Here is an 18,893-nt window from a genome sequence, read left to right as displayed (position 1 = left end):
GCCCAGGAGAGGCCCAGGACAAGCCCAGGAGAGGCCCAGGAGAGGCCCAGGACAGGCCCATGAGGGGTCCAGGAGAATAAATGAGAAAAGGAGACTTAATTGCTCTGATTACTGCAGTTTGAGTGTAACCAGCATGTCCGACATGACGACACTAGAGTGCGCCTTTTCCCCACACATCCGTCGTGGTACGTCATCGCCCCGCGACCTCAGAACCACGAGGGTGTTTAGAGTTTCCCTTTGTGACGAGTTTTTCTGAAATGTCTTCACTTTTCTAAGCCGTGGATCGCGTTTTATCTATTTTTATTTATCTGAAAAAGAAAAAAGATGAGTGACTTTTCGTCTCTGGGTTTGTCGGAATGGCTCGTCAAACAGTGTGTCCAACTCGGCATCAGCAAACCCACCGCCGTTCAACAGAGCTGTGTGCCCCCCATCCTGCAGGGTAAACCTCTCTATATATGTACCACAGAGCTGTGTGCCCCCCATACTGCAGGGTAAACCTCTCTATATATGTACCACAGAGCTGTGTGCCCCCCATCCTGCAGGGTAAACCTCTCTATATATGTACCACAGAGCTGTGTGCCCCCCATACTGCAGGGTAAACCTCTCTATATATGTACCACAGAGCTGTGTGCCCCCCATACTGCAGGGTAAACCTCTCTATATATGTACCACAGAGCTGTGTGCCCCCCATACTGCAGGGTAAACCTCTCTATATATGTACCACAGAGCTGTGTGCCCCCCATACTGCAGGGTAAACCTCTCTATATATGTACCACAGAGCTGTGTGCCCCCCATCCTGCAGGGTAAAACTCTATATATGTACCACAGAGCTGTGTGCCCCCCATCCTGCAGGGTAAAACATTTTAAAATAATGCAAATTTAGTTTTAAAGCTTTTAAAGTCTTTATAACGAAACAAAACCTAAAACGTTTTCAATGTAGAATATTTTGTGATTTGTCTTTCCCTTTTCTATTTTAAAAGATCATAGCAAATGTCAGGATTTTGCCTTCATTGAAAAATAGACTAAATAATCTCCTTAAATAAATAAGTCATGCAAAATAACAAACCATAGCAGCTGTTTTAAACCAGTCTACAGTGTTGGGGTGAAAGGTCAACCATGTTGGGGATAAAGAGTCCACCGTGTTGGGGATAAAAAGTCTGCAGTGTTGGGGATGAAAAAAAAAGGTAAAATAATAAACCATAGCAGCTGTTTTAAACCAGACTAATGTCATATTTTGATTAGATTCTCTTAAACAATGGTATAAAGTCTGAACTGTCACTTGTAGCTCTGGTTTAAATGTCTGATTTGAAGCGCTTGTTGTCGTTCTTCTCTCAGGACGAGATGTTTTGGGCTGTGCTAAAACAGGAAGTGGAAAGACGGCGGCGTTCGTGCTTCCTATTCTGCAGAAGCTCTCCGAGGATCCGTTTGGAATCTACTGCCTGGTGCTCACGCCGACAAGGTAAGTGCTGAACCCTGTGACCCCCTGAACCCTGTGACCCCCTGAACCCTGTGACCCCCTGAACCCTGTAACCCCCTGAACCCTGTAACCCCCTGAACCCTGTGACCGCCATGTCCAACGTGTTGGGGTTAAATAGTCTAACGTGTTAGGGTTAAATAGTCTAATGTGTTGAGGATTATTAGTCTAATGTGTTGAGGATTATTAGTCTAATGTGTTGGGGATAATTAGTCTAACGTGTTGGGGGTAATTAGTCTAACGTGTTGTGGTTAAATAGTCTAATGTGTTGGGGTTAAATAGTCTAATGTGTTGGGGTTAAATAGTCTAATGTGTTGGGGTTAAATAGTCTAATGTGTTGGGGTTAAATAGTCTAATGTGTTGAGGATTATTAGTCTAATGTGTTGGGGTTAAATAGTCTAATGTGTTGGGGTTAAAAGGTCTAACGTGTTGGGGTTAAATAGTCTAATGTGTTGAGGATTATTAGTCTAATGTGTTGGGGTTAATTAGTCTAATGTGTTGGGGATAATTAGTCTAACGTGTTGGGGTTAATTAGTCTATCGTGTTGGGGTTAAATAGTCTAATGTGTTGGGGTTAAAAGGTCTAAAGTGTTGGGGTTAAATAGTCTAATGTGTTGAGGATTATTAGTCTAATGTGTTGGGGATAATTAGTCTAATGTGTTGGGGTTAAATAGTCTAATGTGTTGGGGATAATTAGTCTAATGTGTTAGGGTTAAATAGTCTAATGTGTTGAGGATTATTAGTCTAATGTGTTGAGGATTATTAGTCTAATGTGTTGGGGTTAAATAGTCTAACGTTTTGGGGTTAAATAGTCTAACGTGTTGGGGTTAAATAGTCTAACGTGTTGGGGTTAAATAGTCTAACGTGTTGGGGTTAAATAGTCTAACGTGTTGGGGTTAAATAGTCTAATGTGTTGGGGTTAAATAGTCTAATGTGTTGGGGGTAATTAGTCTAACGTGTTGGGGTTAAATAGTCTAATGTGTTGGGGTTAAATAGTCTAATGTGTTGGGGTTAAATAGTCTAATGTGTTGGGGTTAAATAGTCTAATGTGCTAGGGTTAAATAGTCTAATGTGTTGACGATTATTAGTCTAATGTGTTGAGGATTATTAGTCTAATGTGTTGAGGATTATTAGTCTAATGTGTTGAGGATTATTAGTCTAATGTGTTGGGGTTAAAAGGTCTAACGTGTTGGGGATAATTAGTCTAACGTGTTGGGGTTAAATAGTCTAACGTGTTGGGGTTAAATAGTCTAACGTGTTGGGGTTAAATAGTCTAACGTGTTGGGGTTAAATAGTCTAACGTGTTGGGGTTAAATAGTCTAACGTGTTGGGGTTAAATAGTCTAATGTGTTGGGGTTAAATAGTCTAACGTGTTGGGGTTAAATAGTCTAACGTGTTGGGGTTAAATAGTCTAATGTGTTGGGGTTAAATAGTCTAATGTGTTGAGGATTATCAGTCTAATGTGTTGGGGTTAAAAGGTCTAACGTGTTGGGGTTAAATAGTCTAATGTGTTGGGGTTAAATAGTCTAATGTGTTTAGGATTATTAGTCTAATGTGTTGGGGATAATTAGTCTAACGTGTTGGGGTTAAATAGTCTAATGTGTTGGGGATAATTAGTCTAACGTGTTGGGGTTAAATAGTCTAATGTGTTGGGGTTAAATAGTCTAATGTGTTGGGGTTAAATAGTCTAATGTGTTGGGGTTAAATAGTCTAATGTGTTGAGGATTATTAGTCTAATGTGTTGGGGTTAAATAGTCTAATGTGTTGAGGATTATCAGTCTAACGTGTTGGGGTTAAATAGTCTATTGTGTTGGGATTAAATAGTCTAATGTGTTGGGGTTAAATAGTCTAATGTGTTGGGGTTAAATAGTCTAATGTGTTGGGGTTAAATAGTCTAATGTGTTGGGGTTAAATAGTCTAATGTGTTGGGGATAATTAGTCTAACGTTTTGGGGTTAAATAGTCTAATGTGTTGAGGATTATCAGTCTAATGTGTTGGGGTTAAATAGTCTAACGTGTTGGGGTTAAATAGTCTAACGTGTTGGGGTTAAATAGTCTAATGTGTTGGGGTTAAATAGTCTAATGTGTTGAGGATTATCAGTCTAATGTGTTGGGGTTAAAAGGTCTAACGTGTTGGGGTTAAATAGTCTAATGTGTTGGGGTTAAATAGTCTAATGTGTTTAGGATTATTAGTCTAATGTGTTGGGGATAATTAGTCTAACGTGTTGGGGTTAAATAGTCTAATGTGTTGGGGATAATTAGTCTAACGTGTTGGGGTTAAATAGTCTAATGTGTTGGGGTTAAATAGTCTAATGTGTTGGGGTTAAATAGTCTAATGTGTTGAGGATTATTAGTCTAATGTGTTGGGGTTAAATAGTCTAATGTGTTGAGGATTATCAGTCTAACGTGTTGGGGTTGAATAGTCTAATGTGTTGAGGATTATCAGTCTAACGTGTTGGGGTTAAATAGTCTATTGTGTTGGGATTAAATAGTCTAATGTGTTGGGGTTAAATAGTCTAATGTGTTGGGGTTAAATAGTCTAATGTGTTGGGGTTAAATAGTCTAATGTGTTGGGGTTAAATAGTCTAATGTGTTGGGGATAATTAGTCTAACGTTTTGGGGTTAAATAGTCTAATGTGTTGAGGATTATCAGTCTAATGTGTTGGGGTTAAATAGTCTGTGTTGGGGTTAAATAGTCTAACGTGTTGGGGTTAAATAGTCTTGTGTTGGGGTTAAATAGTCTAACGTGTTGGGGTTAAATAGTCTATTGTGTTGGGGTTAAATAGTCTAATGTGTTGGGGTTAAATAGTCTAACGTGTTGGGGTTAAATAGTCTATTGTGTTGGGGTTAAATAGTCTATTGTGTTGGGGTTAAATAGTCTATTGTGTTGGGGTTAAATAGTCTATTGTGTTGGGGTTAAATAGTCTAACGTGTTGGGGTTAAATAGTCTAACGTGTTGGGGTTAAATAGTCTAACGTGTTGGGGTTAAATAGTCTAACGTGTTGGGGTTAAATAGTCTAACGTGTTGGGGTTAAATAGTCTATTGTGTTGGGGTTAAATAGTCTAATGTGTTGGGGTTAAATAGTCTAATGTGTTGGGGTTAAATAGTCTAACGTGTTGGGGTTTAATAGTCTAACGTGTTGGGGTTAAATAGTCTAACGTGTTGGGGTTAAATAGTCTAACGTGTTGGGGTTAAATAGTCTAACGTGTTGGGGTTAAATAGTCTAACGTGTTGGGGTTAAATAGTCTATTGTGTTGGGGTTAAATAGTCTATTGTGTTGGGGTTAAATAGTCTAACGTGTTGGGGTTAAATAGTCTAACGTGTTGGGGTTAAATAGTCTAATGTGTTGGGGTTAAATAGTCTAACGTGTTGGGGTTAAATAGTCTAACGTGTTGGGGTTAAATAGTCTAACGTGTTGGGGTTAAATAGTCTAACGTGTTGGGGTTAAATAGTCTAACGTGTTGAGGATTATCAGTCTAATGTGTTGGGGTTAAATAGTCTATTGTGTTGGGATTAAATAGTTAATAGGGTTAATTAGTCTAACGTGTTGGGGATAATTAGTCTAACGTGTTGGGGTTAAATAGTCTAACGTGTTGGGGTTAAATAGTCTATTGTGTTGGGGTTAAATAGTCTATTGTGTTGGGGTTAAATAGTCTAACGTGTTGGGGTTAAATAGTCTAACGTGTTGGGGTTAAATAGTCTATTGTGTTGGGGTTAAATAGTCTATTGTGTTGGGATTAAATAGTCTAATGTGTTGGGGTTAAATAGTCTAATGTGTTGGGGATAATTAGTCTAACGTTTTTGGGTTAAATAGTCTAATGTGTTGAGGATTATCAGTCTAATGTGTTGGGGTTAAATAGTCTGTGTTGGGGTTAAATAGTCTAATGTGTTGGGGTTAAATAGTCTGTGTTGAGGATTATCAGTCTAATGTGTTGGGGTTAAATAGTCTAACGTGTTGGGGTTAAATAGTCTAATGTGTTGAGGATTATCAGTCTAATGTGTTGGGGGTAAATAGTCTGTGTTGGGGTTAAATAGTCTAATGTGTTGGGGTTAAATAGTCTGTGTTGAGGATTATCAGTCTAACGTGTTGGGGTTAAATAGTCTAACGTGTTGGGGTTAAATAGTCTAACGTGTTGGGGTTAAATAGTCTAACGTGTTGGGGTTAAATAGTCTAACGTGTTGGGGTTAAATAGTCTAACGTGTTGGGGTTAAATAGTCTAATGTGTTGGGGTTAAATAGTCTGTGTTGAGGATTATCAGTCTAATGTGTTGGGGTTAAATAGTCTAACGTGTTGGGGTTAAATAGTCTAACGTGTTGGGGTTAAATAGTCTAACGTGTTGGGGTTAAATAGTCTAACGTGTTGGGGTTAAATAGTCTAACGTGTTGGGGTTAAATAGTCTAACGTGTTGGGGTTAAATAGTCTATTGTGTTGGGGTTAAATAGTCTAATGTGTTGGGGTTAAATAGTCTAATGTGTTGGGGTTAAATAGTCTAATGTGTTGGGGTTAAATAGTCTAACGTGTTGGGGTTAAATAGTCTAACGTGTTGAGGATTATCAGTCTAATGTGTTGGGGTTGAATAGTCTAATGTGTTGAGGATTATCAGTCTAACGTGTTGGGATTAAATAGTCTAATGTGTTGGGGTTAAATAGTCTAATGTGTTGTGGTTAAATAGTCTAATGTGTTGGGGTTAAATAGTCTAATGTGTTGGGGATAATTAGTCTAACGTTTTGGGGTTAAATAGTCTAATGTGTTGAGGATTATCAGTCTAATGTGTTGGGGTTAAATAGTCTGTGTTGGGGTTAAATAGTCTAATGTGTTGGGGTTAAATAGTCTGTGTTGAGGATTATCAGTCTAATGTGTTGGGGTTAAATAGTCTGTGTTGGGGTTAAATAGTCTAACGTGTTGGGGTTAAATAGTCTAACGTGTTGGGGTTAATTAGTCTAACGTGTTGGGGTTAAATAGTCTAACGTGTTGGGGTTAAATAGTCTAACGTGTTGGGGTTAAATAGTCTAACGTGTTGGGGTTAAATAGTCTAACGTGTTGGGGTTAAATAGTCTAACGTGTTGGGGTTAAATAGTCTAATGTGTTGGGGTTAAATAGTCTGTGTTGGGGATAATAAGTCTAACGTGTTGGGGTTAAATAGTCTAATGTGTTGGGGTTAAATAGTCTAATGTGTTGGGGTTAAATAGTCTATTGTGTTGGGGTTAAATAGTCTAACGTGTTGGGGTTAAATAGTCTATTGTGTTGGGGTTAAATAGTCTAACGTGTTGGGGTTAAATAGTCTAACGTGTTGGGGTTAAATAGTCTAATGTGTTGGGGTTAAATAGTCTAATGTGTTGGGGTTAAATAGTCTAACGTGTTGGGGTTAAATAGTCTAACGTGTTGGGGTTAAATAGTCTAACGTGTTGGGGTTAAATAGTCTAACGTGTTGGGGTTAAATAGTCTAACGTGTTGGGGTTAAATAGTCTATTGTGTTGGGGTTAAATAGTCTAATGTGTTGGGGTTAAATAGTCTAATGTGTTGGGGTTAAATAGTCTAATGTGTTGGGGATAATTAGTCTAACGTTTTTGGGTTAAATAGTCTAATGTGTTGAGGATTATCAGTCTAATGTGTTGGGGTTAAATAGTCTGTGTTGGGGTTAAATAGTCTAATGTGTTGGGGTTAAATAGTCTGTGTTGAGGATTATCAGTCTAACGTGTTGGGGTTAAATAGTCTAACGTGTTGGGGTTAAATAGTCTAACGTGTTGGGGTTAAATAGTCTAACGTGTTGGGGTTAAATAGTCTAACGTGTTGGGGTTAAATAGTCTAATGTGTTGGGGTTAAATAGTCTAATGTGTTGCGGATTATCAGTCTAATGTGTTGGGGTTAAATAGTCTGTGTTGGGGTTAAATAGTCTAATGTGTTGGGGTTAAATAGTCTGTGTTGAGGATTATCAGTCTAATGTGTTGGGGTTAAATAGTCTAACGTGTTGGGGTTAAATAGTCTAACGTGTTGGGGTTAAATAGTCTAACGTGTTGGGGTTAAATAGTCTAACGTGTTGGGGTTAAATAGTCTAACGTGTTGGGGTTAAATAGTCTGTGTTGAGGATTATCAGTCTAACGTGTTGGGGTTAAATAGTCTATTGTGTTGGGGTTAAATAGTCTAATGTGTTGGGGTTAAATAGTCTAACGTGTTGGGGTTAAATAGTCTAACGTGTTGGGGTTAAATAGTCTAACGTGTTGAGGATTATCAGTCTAATGTGTTGGGGTTGAATAGTCTAATGTGTTGAGGATTATCAGTCTAACGTGTTGGGATTAAATAGTCTAATGTGTTGGGATTAAATAGTCTAATGTGTTGGGGTTAAATAGTCTAATGTGTTGTGGTTAAATAGTCTAATGTGTTGGGGTTAAATAGTCTAATGTGTTGGGGATAATTAGTCTAACGTTTTGGGGTTAAATAGTCTAATGTGTTGAGGATTATCAGTCTAATGTGTTGGGGTTAAATAGTCTGTGTTGGGGTTAAATAGTCTAATGTGTTGGGGTTAAATAGTCTGTGTTGAGGATTATCAGTCTAATGTGTTGGGGTTAAATAGTCTGTGTTGGGGTTAAATAGTCTAACGTGTTGGGGTTAAATAGTCTAACGTGTTGGGGTTAATTAGTCTAACGTGTTGGGGTTAAATAGTCTAACGTGTTGGGGTTAAATAGTCTAACGTGTTGGGGTTAAATAGTCTAACGTGTTGGGGTTAAATAGTCTAACGTGTTGGGGTTAAATAGTCTAATGTGTTGGGGTTAAATAGTCTGTGTTGGGGATAATAAGTCTAACGTGTTGGGGTTAAATAGTCTAATGTTTTGGGGTTAAATAGTCTAATGTGTTGGGGTTAAATAGTCTATTGTGTTGGGGTTAAATAGTCTAACGTGTTGGGGTTAAATAGTCTATTGTGTTGGGGTTAAATAGTCTAACGTGTTGGGGTTAAATAGTCTAACGTGTTGGGGTTAAATAGTCTAATGTGTTGGGGTTAAATAGTCTAATGTGTTGGGGTTAAATAGTCTAACGTGTTGGGGTTAAATAGTCTAACGTGTTGGGGTTAAATAGTCTAACGTGTTGGGGTTAAATAGTCTAACGTGTTGGGGTTAAATAGTCTAACGTGTTGGGGTTAAATAGTCTATTGTGTTGGGGTTAAATAGTCTAACGTGTTGGGGTTAAATAGTCTAACGTGTTGGGGTTAAATAGTCTAACGTGTTGGGGTTAAATAGTCTAACGTGTTGGGGTTAAATAGTCTAACGTGTTGGGGTTAAATAGTCTAACGTGTTGGGGTTAAATAGTCTAATGTGTTGGGGTTAAATAGTCTAACGTGTTGGGGTTAAATAGTCTAACGTGTTTGGGTTAAATAGTCTAAATAGTCTAACGTGTTGGGGTTAAATAGTCTAAATAGTCTAACGTGTTGGGGTTAAATAGTCTAACGTGTTGGGGTTAAATAGTCTAACATGTTGGGGTTAAATAGTCTAACGTGTTGGGGTTAAATAGTCTAAATAGTCTAACGTGTTGGGGTTAAATAGTCTAAATAGTCTAACGTGTTGGGGTTAAATAGTCTAAATAGTCTAACGTGTTGGGGTTAAATAGTCTAACGTGTTGGGGTTAAATAGTTAACGTGTTGGGGTTAAATAGTCTAACGTGTTGGGGTTAAATAGTCTGTGTTGGGGATAATTAGTCTAATATGTTGGGGGTAATTAGTCTAATGTGTTGGGGGTAATTAGTCTAATGTGTTGGGGGTAATTAGTCTAATGTGTTGGGGGTAATTAGTCCAACGTGTTGGGGGTAATTAGTCCAACGTGTTGGAGTAAAAGTCAACGACACATTCTTCTTTCACAGATTATACGTCAGATGTAGGAAACAGGCTGAACAGAACAGGCTCTAGCTTTTAGTTGACTGTTACAGTAGTTCCAGCGGAGGTTCTCCACTGTTGCAGAGGCAGGTTGTTTCAGGCGACCTCCATTTCACAGATAAGACATTTTTCACATTGTCGTCTGTGTTCTGGTCTTCACAGAGAGCTGGCCTATCAGATCGCTGAGCAGTTCCGAGTCCTGGGGAAGCCTCTGGGTTTGAAGGACTGCATCATTGTCGGAGGAATGGGTGAGAGCACAGACCACCCCCGACCTCTGTCATGTGTTGGGTTCCTCTCGTTCCTCCTCTCGTTCCTCCTCTCGTTCCTCCTTTCGGTCCTCCTCTTGGTCCTCCTCACGTTCCTATTCACGTTCCACCTCTCGTTCCTCCTCACGTTCCTCCTCTCGGTCCACCTCTTGGTCCTCCTTACGTTCCTCCTCACGTTCCACCTCTTGTTCTTCCTCTTGTTCCTCCTCACGTTCTTCTTGGTCCTCCTCACGTTCCTCTTTGCGTTCCTCATGTTCCTCCTCGTTCCTCACATTCCTCCTCACGTTCCTCCTCACGTTCCACCTCTTGTTCTTCCTCACGTTCCTCCTCTTGGTCCTCCTCACGTTCCTCCTCACGTTCCACCTCTTGTTCCTCCTCTTGGTCCTCCTCACGTTCCTCTTCACGTTCCTCCTCACGTTCCTCATCACTTTCCTCTCGTTCCTCCTCTCTTTCCTCTCGTTCCTCCTCTCTTTCCTCTCGTTCCTCCTCTCCTTCCTCACGTTCCTCCTCTTGTTCCTCCTCAGACATGGTGGCACAGGCTCTGGAGCTCTCTGCTCAGCCTCATGTTGTCGTGGCAACTCCAGGACGTCTCTCCGATCACATCCGCAGCTCCAGCACCTTCAGCCTGAGTCGTGTGCAGTTCCTGGTTCGTGTCATGTTTGTGTCTTTGTCTTCTGCTCACGACTCTCACACGTTTCACATCAGTCGAATTTGAAAAAGTGGCTCACACTGGACGAGGCCAGGCGGCTCACACTGGACGAGGCCAGGCGGCTCACACTGGACGAGGCCAGGCGGCTCACACTGGACGCGGCCAGGCGGCTCACACTGGACGAGGCCAAGCGGCTCACACTGGACGAGGCCAAGCGGCTCACGAGGCCAAGCGGCTCACACTGGACGAGGCCAAGCGGCTCACGAGGCCAAGCGGCTCACACTGGACGAGGCCAAGCGGCTCAAGTGTTTTCTTCTGTGTTGAGGTCCTGGACGAGGCCGACCGGCTGCTGGAGCAGGGCTGTGCAGACTTCACCTCTGACCTGGAGGTCATCCTGGGAGCGCTGCCAGTCAAACGCCAGACGCTGCTGTTCAGTGCCACGCTGACTGACACACTGCAGCAGCTCCAGGGCGTCGCCCTCAACAAGCCCTTCTTCTGGGAGAGCCAATCTGAGTGAGCTTCCCCTGCCTGTCGCACTGCACGTTACACTCAGAGTGAGAGTTGGGTGAGTGGGGTGAGAGTTGGGTGAGTGGGGTGAGAGTTTGATGAGTGGGGTGAGAGTGGGGTAAGAGGCGAATGAGAGTGGGGTGAGAGTTGGATGAGTGGGGTGAGGGTTGGGTGAGAGTTGGATGAGTGGGGTGAGAGTGGGGTGAGAGTTGGGTTAGTTAGGTGAGAGTTGGGTTAGTTAGGTGAGGGTTGGGTTAGTTAGGTGAGAGTTGGGTTAGTTAGGTGAGAGTTGGGTTAGTTAGGTGAGAGTTGGGTTAGTTAGGTGTGAGTTGGGTTAGTTAGGTGTGAGTTGGGTTAGTTAGGTGTGAGTTGGGTTAGTTAGGTGAGAGTTGGGTTAGTTAGGTGAGAGTTGGGTTAGTTAGGTGTGAGTTGGGTTAGTTAGGTGTGAGTTGGGTTAGTTAGGTGAGAGTTGGGTTAATTAGGTGAGAGAGGGGTGAATGGGGTGAGAGTTGGCTGCAGAGCCTCCTACCGCACCAGCAGTATCATGTGAGGACTTCTAAGGACTCATGCTGTGGTCCTTTCTCCATGGACGAGGGCGCGAGCAGGTGAATGAACCTGGCCTGCATGAACAGTCCCAAATTAATATTTGTGTACACACACACACATAAAATTTAACATGAAGCGACACCATGATGCAGAACAATATGAGCGCTGAGCAGACCAGTGGACAGCAAAGGCGAACTTCCATAGTCTGTTGAATACAGAAGCATATGGAGGACCGAAAATGTAAACGTAAATGCGTCGTGCAATTTGTTATTTGTCCCCTGGGATGAAAGATATGTTGACCAGCGCGTTAAAATTGTTCTACACAGCGCTTTTGAAAAGAATGGTCGGCGAGGCGGCGAAATATTAGAAAAATTAAAGTATTTGGCGTCAATTTGACGAAATGCTGATGTTTTTTTTTCCCCCAGTCGGCTTGTTTTATACCGGTTCGGTCGGGTTACGGCAAGCAGACATATTATTTTGCTCAGCCTAATATTCCCCTTTTTTCTAAGATTTATTAGTAAAATGGCCGTCCCTGCACTCGAAAATGCCCGTCCGCATTTAAAATACCCCGTCCTAAATACAGGAAGACGGGCACCTATCTAAAAGCCTGCACACACATTTATAATGGTGCCATATTTCATAAATGCATAATAGGAATATAAGTTATTTAGCAATTAAAACTACAATAGCCAAACAACCAACAAATATAACAAAACAACTCACAATTTCACAATGAAAAGCAGCTAATCGTACATGGATCACTATGAGGCCATTTGCTTAAGAGTTTAACCCAATGAGAATCTGGTTAAACGCAATCAAATTCAGGCAATAAATACTAGAAAACATACAGATCGTTTGTGTTGGCATTGACGGCGGCTAACGCCGGTTATCATTAGGTAAACACCTAGTTCCTTCCAATATGCTAGCACACAGGCTAGCAGACAGCTACAAGTGGATAATACAGCGGAGACACTTAGTTCCAGTTCATAATAACATGAAACGACAGGTTCACAGAGTTGGTTTTACCTGCAGTTGTTCTCGTTCTGACATCCACCCGAAGGTGTAGCATTATCTGACGCACGTATCGCGAGATTGACGGCTACTATGGTAACGGTGGGAAATGCAGGAAATGCACTGAACTCATTTAAAGAGAAACTTATCAGCTGTGTTACATTATAGTCCGGACAATACGGTCTCCAGCTGAAGCAGAAATTATGCTTCAGCAAATCTTTAGTTTTGCTCAGAATACCACAATCCTCTGATATCTTTGCTTTTGTATAAAGTACAAGCGGTTTCCGTGGTGATCTGTGACCGTCGGGCTGCAGAGAAATATCTAATTGTGCTCAAAGTTCACTTTAAACACAGATGAAGTGACAAACGCGCGTCTTGCAGAGCGAGTTTGTGCAAGTCTGAACTGCAGCAGTTTTTATGCAGAACTAGACGCATGTTTGTTCCTCATCTGTGGTTCTTCTCATTCTGGTCCTCGTTTTGTACATATTAAGGCCTGATATTGTCCCAGGTTTAGCTCAGGTTCTCTGAAACTCAAGACGTTGTAGTGGTCTGTTCCTCCCTCTGCGCTGTCCTTTGACCTTTGACCTCACGCCCCCCTCAGTACTCGCACCGTGGAGGAGCTGGACCAGAGGTACATCCTGACCCCAGAGAAGGTCAAAGACGCTTACCTGGTCCATCTGATCCAGACCTTCACCGACCAACACCACGACTGGTCCATCATGATCTTCACCAACACCTGCAAGTACGGAACTCTGAGTACTCTGATTACTACCATTACTGCTACTGCTAGAACCTCCTCCTATAACCATCTAATCTCTGGTTTGGTGGTTCTTCTGGTGATGTTCTGGCTGTTTCTCTCCAGGAGCTGCCAGGTCCTGACCATGATGCTTCGAGAGTTCAATTTCCCCACCATTTCTCTGCACTCGATGATGAAGCAGGTGAGGACTTTTCATGCCGTAAATCGCTCTCGGTAACGTGGATTTCATGGGTGTTCGAAGTGTCACGTGTGAAACATCTCAAACATCTCAAACATCCTCAAACTGGTGAAGACCAGTCACATCGGAGCACTAATTACACAAATTAGTGAAACATGACATAAACCATATTAAAACCAAGTATATTACCATAAGACATGTTCAATTGTACAAACATTCAGGAAAAAAGTCTGCAAAATATGATGTTTTAACGTCTTTACTACCGCCAGACCGCGCACGGGCGAAAACCAATTACCAATAGTTTTTGATAAAACTCAACTTTTCAGAACACATTTCTACTGTTTTCCGGTTCTGAACCAGCGACATTCAAACCATCTGTAGCTGTATCATTCTGTCCGTAATAATCCACTGAAAAACAATATCCACCTGTATTTTTCCTGAAGTAATCCACTTTGGAGAAATAATCCAGTAAACAGCGTTTCTCTGTCCAATACAAAACACCGGCTCCGTATGCAAAATGCTGCTAGGTTTGTTTGTTTTCCTCACACTTTCAGCTCCAGAACGAGACCATGCACCAGTTTTTCCATTCTCGAGTTCGTCTGGCACAGCCCTTTTATATAAACCACCCGTAACCTCCATTATACTATTATATTATTATACTATTATTCTTTTATTCTAGCCAATGAGCCAAGCTTTTGAGTAGAGATGCACCGATCAATCGGCCGCCGATTAAAAAAGACGTTTTTTTGTCCAATCGGTGACCGGCCGGTCATTGTCGTAATTTCCGGTTTTCGGCCGATCAAACTGACCCGCATGTGCAGCTCAACGCACCCAGAGCAAAACAGCTAAAAACTAGCAAGACTCATTCAGACCGCGTCCAAAGCGTCCAGTTTACATTCAAAGTCTATGTAAACGCACGTCGAACGCCTCCTGCATTTTCTGCGGCGCGATTCCTGCTTTTTCGGCGTGGAGCGCGGCGCAGAGGGTGCGTTTTCCGCTCTAGACGCTTTGACAGACGTATAAGCTTCAAGGCGTTAAAATTGTTCGCCGCAGAAAAGTTCAGATTTGTTCAACTTTTCTGCGGCGAGGCGGCGCAGCAGCCAATCAGAGATGACGCTCCTTTTTGTTCCTGTTCTGTATATATATATATATTATTTTTTTATGTTATTTATTTTTCTATTTTTCCACAAAATCAATTACATTTTATATTATAAAACGTATGTCCTGTATACATGCACCTTTTTCATATATATAATACTGGGTAGTTTGTGAGAAAATCAGTGGCTAGATAGAAAATTGGTATCGGAAAAAATGGTTTTGGCAGGTCAGACCTCCTTAAAAAACAGAAATCGGTATCGGCCAAGAATTTTGCAATCAGTGCATCTCTACTTTCGAGCGGTGGGTGTGTTTTAGACCTGACTGGAAGATGAATATTCACATGGGTAAACACTGATGAGCCAGTTTTTTGGTGCGTGTCGACAACATTTTACGCAGTATTTGATCGTGTTTGCCTGTTGGATGTGCATTTTGTTAGATACGTGTATTATTATATAATAAATCTAAAAAAAAAAGAAAAATCACTTCTGTTTATTTATTACACTCATGTTCACAAATTTTCACATACATTGTTTTTAGCAGTTGTAATAGATATTAGTGGCCTGCAAAACATAAAAATGTATGTTTTATGATCATAGAGGAGCTAAAATTGTAATAAAACAGTTTGGCACAGTTGGCACATATTTGGATAACTGAATATACTTTTTGATACAAAAAGGTCAACAGCACCAAAATGCCTGTTCCTAGAGATCTGAAACTTTACACAGTTGTTGTCAACAAGATAAACATCATGTACAGTGAACAGCATAAGCACACAATGAAGTATGTCATGCTCAGGACCATTACAAATTGACAATATTCACGCGAGACTAAAAAAAGGATGTTTTGTTTATGTTTGGGCTTCTGTAGTGTGAGTTCTGAAGCCCTGACAGTGTTCATCTGCACATCTGCAGAAACTAGAAGGCCTAAACTTTCTAATGATGCATCACACTCACATGTGGAACGTAACATCCTCTTTTAATAAGCAATGCCATTTGGGTCCAACCATTCTGCATAGGGCCAAAGAGGCGGATGGCAACATGGCATGAAACCTTTGACCTTTGCAGTCCTATAAGTAGTATTATTATTATTCTATAATTGGCATTTTTTTACATATTGTTTTTTTTTGTCTTTTTCTTAATCCAGAAACAACGGTTTGCGAATCTGGCCAAGTTCAAGGCGAGTGTTTACAGAATCCTGATCGCCACAGACGTCGCCTCCAGGTGAGACCCGAAAGACTCGAAATACGGCATTAGTCTGTTAGTCATGATCATTCTGATAAATCGTTACGGTCCTGTAGACCGATGAAGCTCCAGTTTTGGTGCCTGTGTGACCTCTCACCTCTTCTTGTCTTGCAGAGGCCTGGACATTCCCACGGTGCAGGTCGTCATAAACCACAACACTCCCGGTCTCCCCAAAATCTACATCCACCGAGTAGGACGAACGGCTCGAGCAGGTGACTGGTTTTTACCTTCTAACAGTTTTTACTTTCCTCCAGTTTTACTTTCATCCAGTTTTTACTTTCCTCCAGTTTTTACTTTCCTCCCGTTTTTACCTTCCTCCAGTTTTTACCTCCAGTTTTTACCTCCAGTTTTTACCTCCAGTTTTTACCTTCCTCCAGTTTTTACTTTTTTTCTTCTCTATTATGCATTTTTTTGGCTGGTGCGACTTATACACCGGTGCGACTTATACACCGGTGCGACTTATACTCTGGAAAATACGGTAGCTCGCTTCGATGCAGGTTTTTGTGTTTAGCGTCAGACGTTTGATACTTTAGACAAACGTAAAGCTCTTCGTCCGTGTTCCTCTTTTGCCTCGTTTAAACCGCCGTTCTTTTCCAGGGAGAAACGGCGTGTCCATCACCTTGGTGACGCAGTACGACATCCACCTGGTCCACGCCATCGAAGAGCAGACTCGTGAGTTACAGCTCCGCTTTAAACTCTCCAAAACCAGAGCCATAAAAGTGTTTGGATAAACATATCCTGGTGCGTTTGTGTCCTAATAAGGCAGAACTCAATCTGTGGGTTTGTGTGTGCGTGTTTGCGTGTGTTGCGTGTTTGCGTGTTCGTAGAGATGAAGCTGAAGGAGTTCCGTGTGGAGGAAAAAGAAGTCCACAAGATCCTGACTCAGGTCAACGTGACGCGGCGACAGTGTGAGATCGTACGTGCTTTTTACAGCTTTGTCTTTATTCAGCAATTTATGGGATTAACACCTCGGGAAACAATCCGAAATCCCTCTGCAACACTTCAGAAGTTACTGTCGTCATTAATGCGCTCAAAAGTGTCCGTAAAGTCGAGGTCGAAGGTCAAAGACTTGTCTAATGGCTCTTGACCCGCAGAAACTGGAGGCGACCGACTTTGACGAGAAGAAGGAAATCAACAAAAGAAAACAGCTGATTCTGGAGGGAAAAGTAAGTTCAAACACGATTAACTTGTCGTTCAATATGTGTCCAATCAACAATAAATAACAGTAAATAATGATAACCGTTCCTATATGAGTTAGAGTCACAAAAGCGAACAACTAATGTGACTTTAGCCTCTTTCCATCCAAGCGTTTGATATCTGGTGTTGGTTGTCCTAGTTACAGGAGCCCGTCTGCTTGTTGGTTGCTCTGTGTGTAGTGACACCTTTAGTCCTGCAGAGGGCGCACTTTAGTCACATGATCCACCTGAAGCGAATAAACGTTTGTGAAGTTCCACCTCCCGTTTCTGATGCAACACAACAATAAAATGATGGAAATGCAGTTAAATTATATTATGTTATATATTTCTGTGTTGTTTATTTTCGCTTGTTTCTCATTCGATGGTTCAATGTTAAAATAGACTTTATAGAGTAAAGTTTGAATTATTTTTGATTCCCAAATGGTTTCAGCCAGATTTAATTAAATGCATTAATAATCCTAACAATTATAGCCGTTTTAAAAGTATGAAATTCAACAACGTCACAGTGAGAAAAGTATTCACAACCAAAAGCACAACTCGGGCATTTAACTGAGTGTGAATACTTTTCTCACTTACACGTTGTAGACTAGTGTTTTCTCATCTGGGAATGATTAATAAGCGTATAATTTAAATATAATAACAGCAAGAATGTAGTAAATGAGAATTCAGTGTAAAAACTGGAGTTTCTGTCGAGCCGTTCCTTTACAACGTGCTTCACTTTTCTGGGATTCTGAGTTTTTTGGGTGGAAGCTCCAAAAAACGCTCTCCACCTCAATGCTCATGGCCCTTAAATGTACCTTTCCCCAGGATCCCGACTTGGAGGCCAAGAGGACAGCCGAGCTGGAGAAGATCCGGAGCCAGAAGAGGAAGTTCAAGGAGAAGATCCAGGAGAAAATGGAGCTCCAGAAAAAGGCCCGGGTCAAACGGACCATCAGGAAACGCAGGGACAAACAGAAGGCCAAAGCTGCAGCGTGAGCCGGGGGAGGGCACTACAGACAGGGGGCGCTGTTCTCCGCCGGTCGAACAGTGACTTAACGTTTTGAGCCTCAACACCAGGCTCTATCGCTGTCGTCGATTGTCCATCTTCAGAGTCGCCCTGTCCAAAAACTGAACCTTTGCGCATCAAGACTTTGAGAGTCGAGGAAGAAGACGTTTATGTTGGAGAATGTACGAGACACGGATGGGTTTGTTTTTCCACGTATAAAAAGGACGAGTCTGACGCGCTTCTGTCCATAGGAGTTTTGTTTATAAGAGTTTCTATTAAGAGTTGCAACGCCAAAATTTCCCCATTGCGTTGACAAATAAAGGCATATATTATCTTCTGTGTGAAACAAGCCGGACAAGGAAACATCTCTCAGAACTGTACACATGAGACTCAAATGAATTATTCACAAGTTAATACATGTTTGCAGAAGCTTTTATTGAGTCAATATACAAGTCGTTTCTTAAACTTTTGCGGCACAAATCGCAGGTTGCGTCAGATTGTCGTCATTCGAAGTTTGTTTTGAAGATATTTTTTCGTCTGATTGCTCTTCCATCTGGTCGTTTGTTCGGATCCTTAGTCAAAGTTGCTTCTTCTATGGTGTTTTATGGCGGTTGGTATTGGTGTTACATTACCGCCAGACTTCTCTCAGAGTGGCAGAATGTTGGTGATTGGTGACATCATCGTCGGTGACATCATGCCCTCAGCTGGACAGCACGATGAGGTCATTGACGATGATGCAATCAGGTGTCACATTGTTTGAAGGAAACTTTGGCGACGGATCCTAAACAAACGATAAGATGGAGGGACACAGAACACATCGCCCCCTTGAGACCATAAATATCTACAAAAAAACAATGAGGAAAATTGGACCTGCAACCTGTGATAAGTGCCGAAAAACAGGTTGGTATAATGATGATAATATAATGAATAAAGAACTGTAACATAGTGACTGCTTCTTCTTTGGTGTTTTATGGCGGTTTCTAGCCAAGTGTTACATTACCACCCCCTACTGCAGTTGTACGTTTAGACGTTAGACCCCTCGGCCTACGGCCTCGGCGTGTGCGGAGCTGCACTCTCTTCAGACTCTAGACGTTAGACCTCAGACGTTAGATGTAAGACTTTGT

General features: G+C 41.6%; 2 protein-coding genes across 2 annotated transcripts in view; both read left to right on the top strand.

Annotated features, from left to right (window-relative positions):
• Nucleotides 1-269: 269 nt before the first annotated feature.
• Nucleotides 270-18,659, top strand: ddx49 (DEAD (Asp-Glu-Ala-Asp) box polypeptide 49). Its single transcript, XM_072438557.1, has 13 exons — nucleotides 270-439; nucleotides 1,336-1,459; nucleotides 9,498-9,583; nucleotides 10,126-10,247; nucleotides 10,576-10,763; nucleotides 12,916-13,056; nucleotides 13,177-13,252; nucleotides 15,491-15,567; nucleotides 15,703-15,800; nucleotides 16,186-16,260; nucleotides 16,416-16,504; nucleotides 16,683-16,754; nucleotides 17,592-18,659. Exons 1-13 carry the CDS (start codon nucleotides 325-327, stop codon nucleotides 17,757-17,759), a joined length of 1,431 nt encoding a protein of 476 aa, XP_072294658.1. The 5' UTR covers nucleotides 270-324; the 3' UTR covers nucleotides 17,760-18,659.
• LOC140353811 (transcription factor JunD-like) overlaps nucleotides 14,054-18,893 on the top strand; it is an 81,814-nt gene continuing 76,974 nt past the window's right edge. The window contains exon 1 of the mRNA XM_072438558.1: nucleotides 14,054-14,064. The gene's annotated coding sequence lies outside the window, so the exon portion shown is untranslated. The remainder of the gene's footprint in view (nucleotides 14,065-18,893) is intronic.

This window comes from Eucyclogobius newberryi, unplaced genomic scaffold (genome assembly GCF_026437365.1).
Source record: "Eucyclogobius newberryi isolate DKJ021-1_F unplaced genomic scaffold, fEucNew1.0.hap1 SCAF_9, whole genome shotgun sequence".
Lineage (NCBI taxonomy): Eukaryota > Metazoa > Chordata > Actinopteri > Gobiiformes > Gobiidae > Eucyclogobius > Eucyclogobius newberryi.
This window is presented reverse-complemented; position numbering and strand designations above follow the sequence as displayed.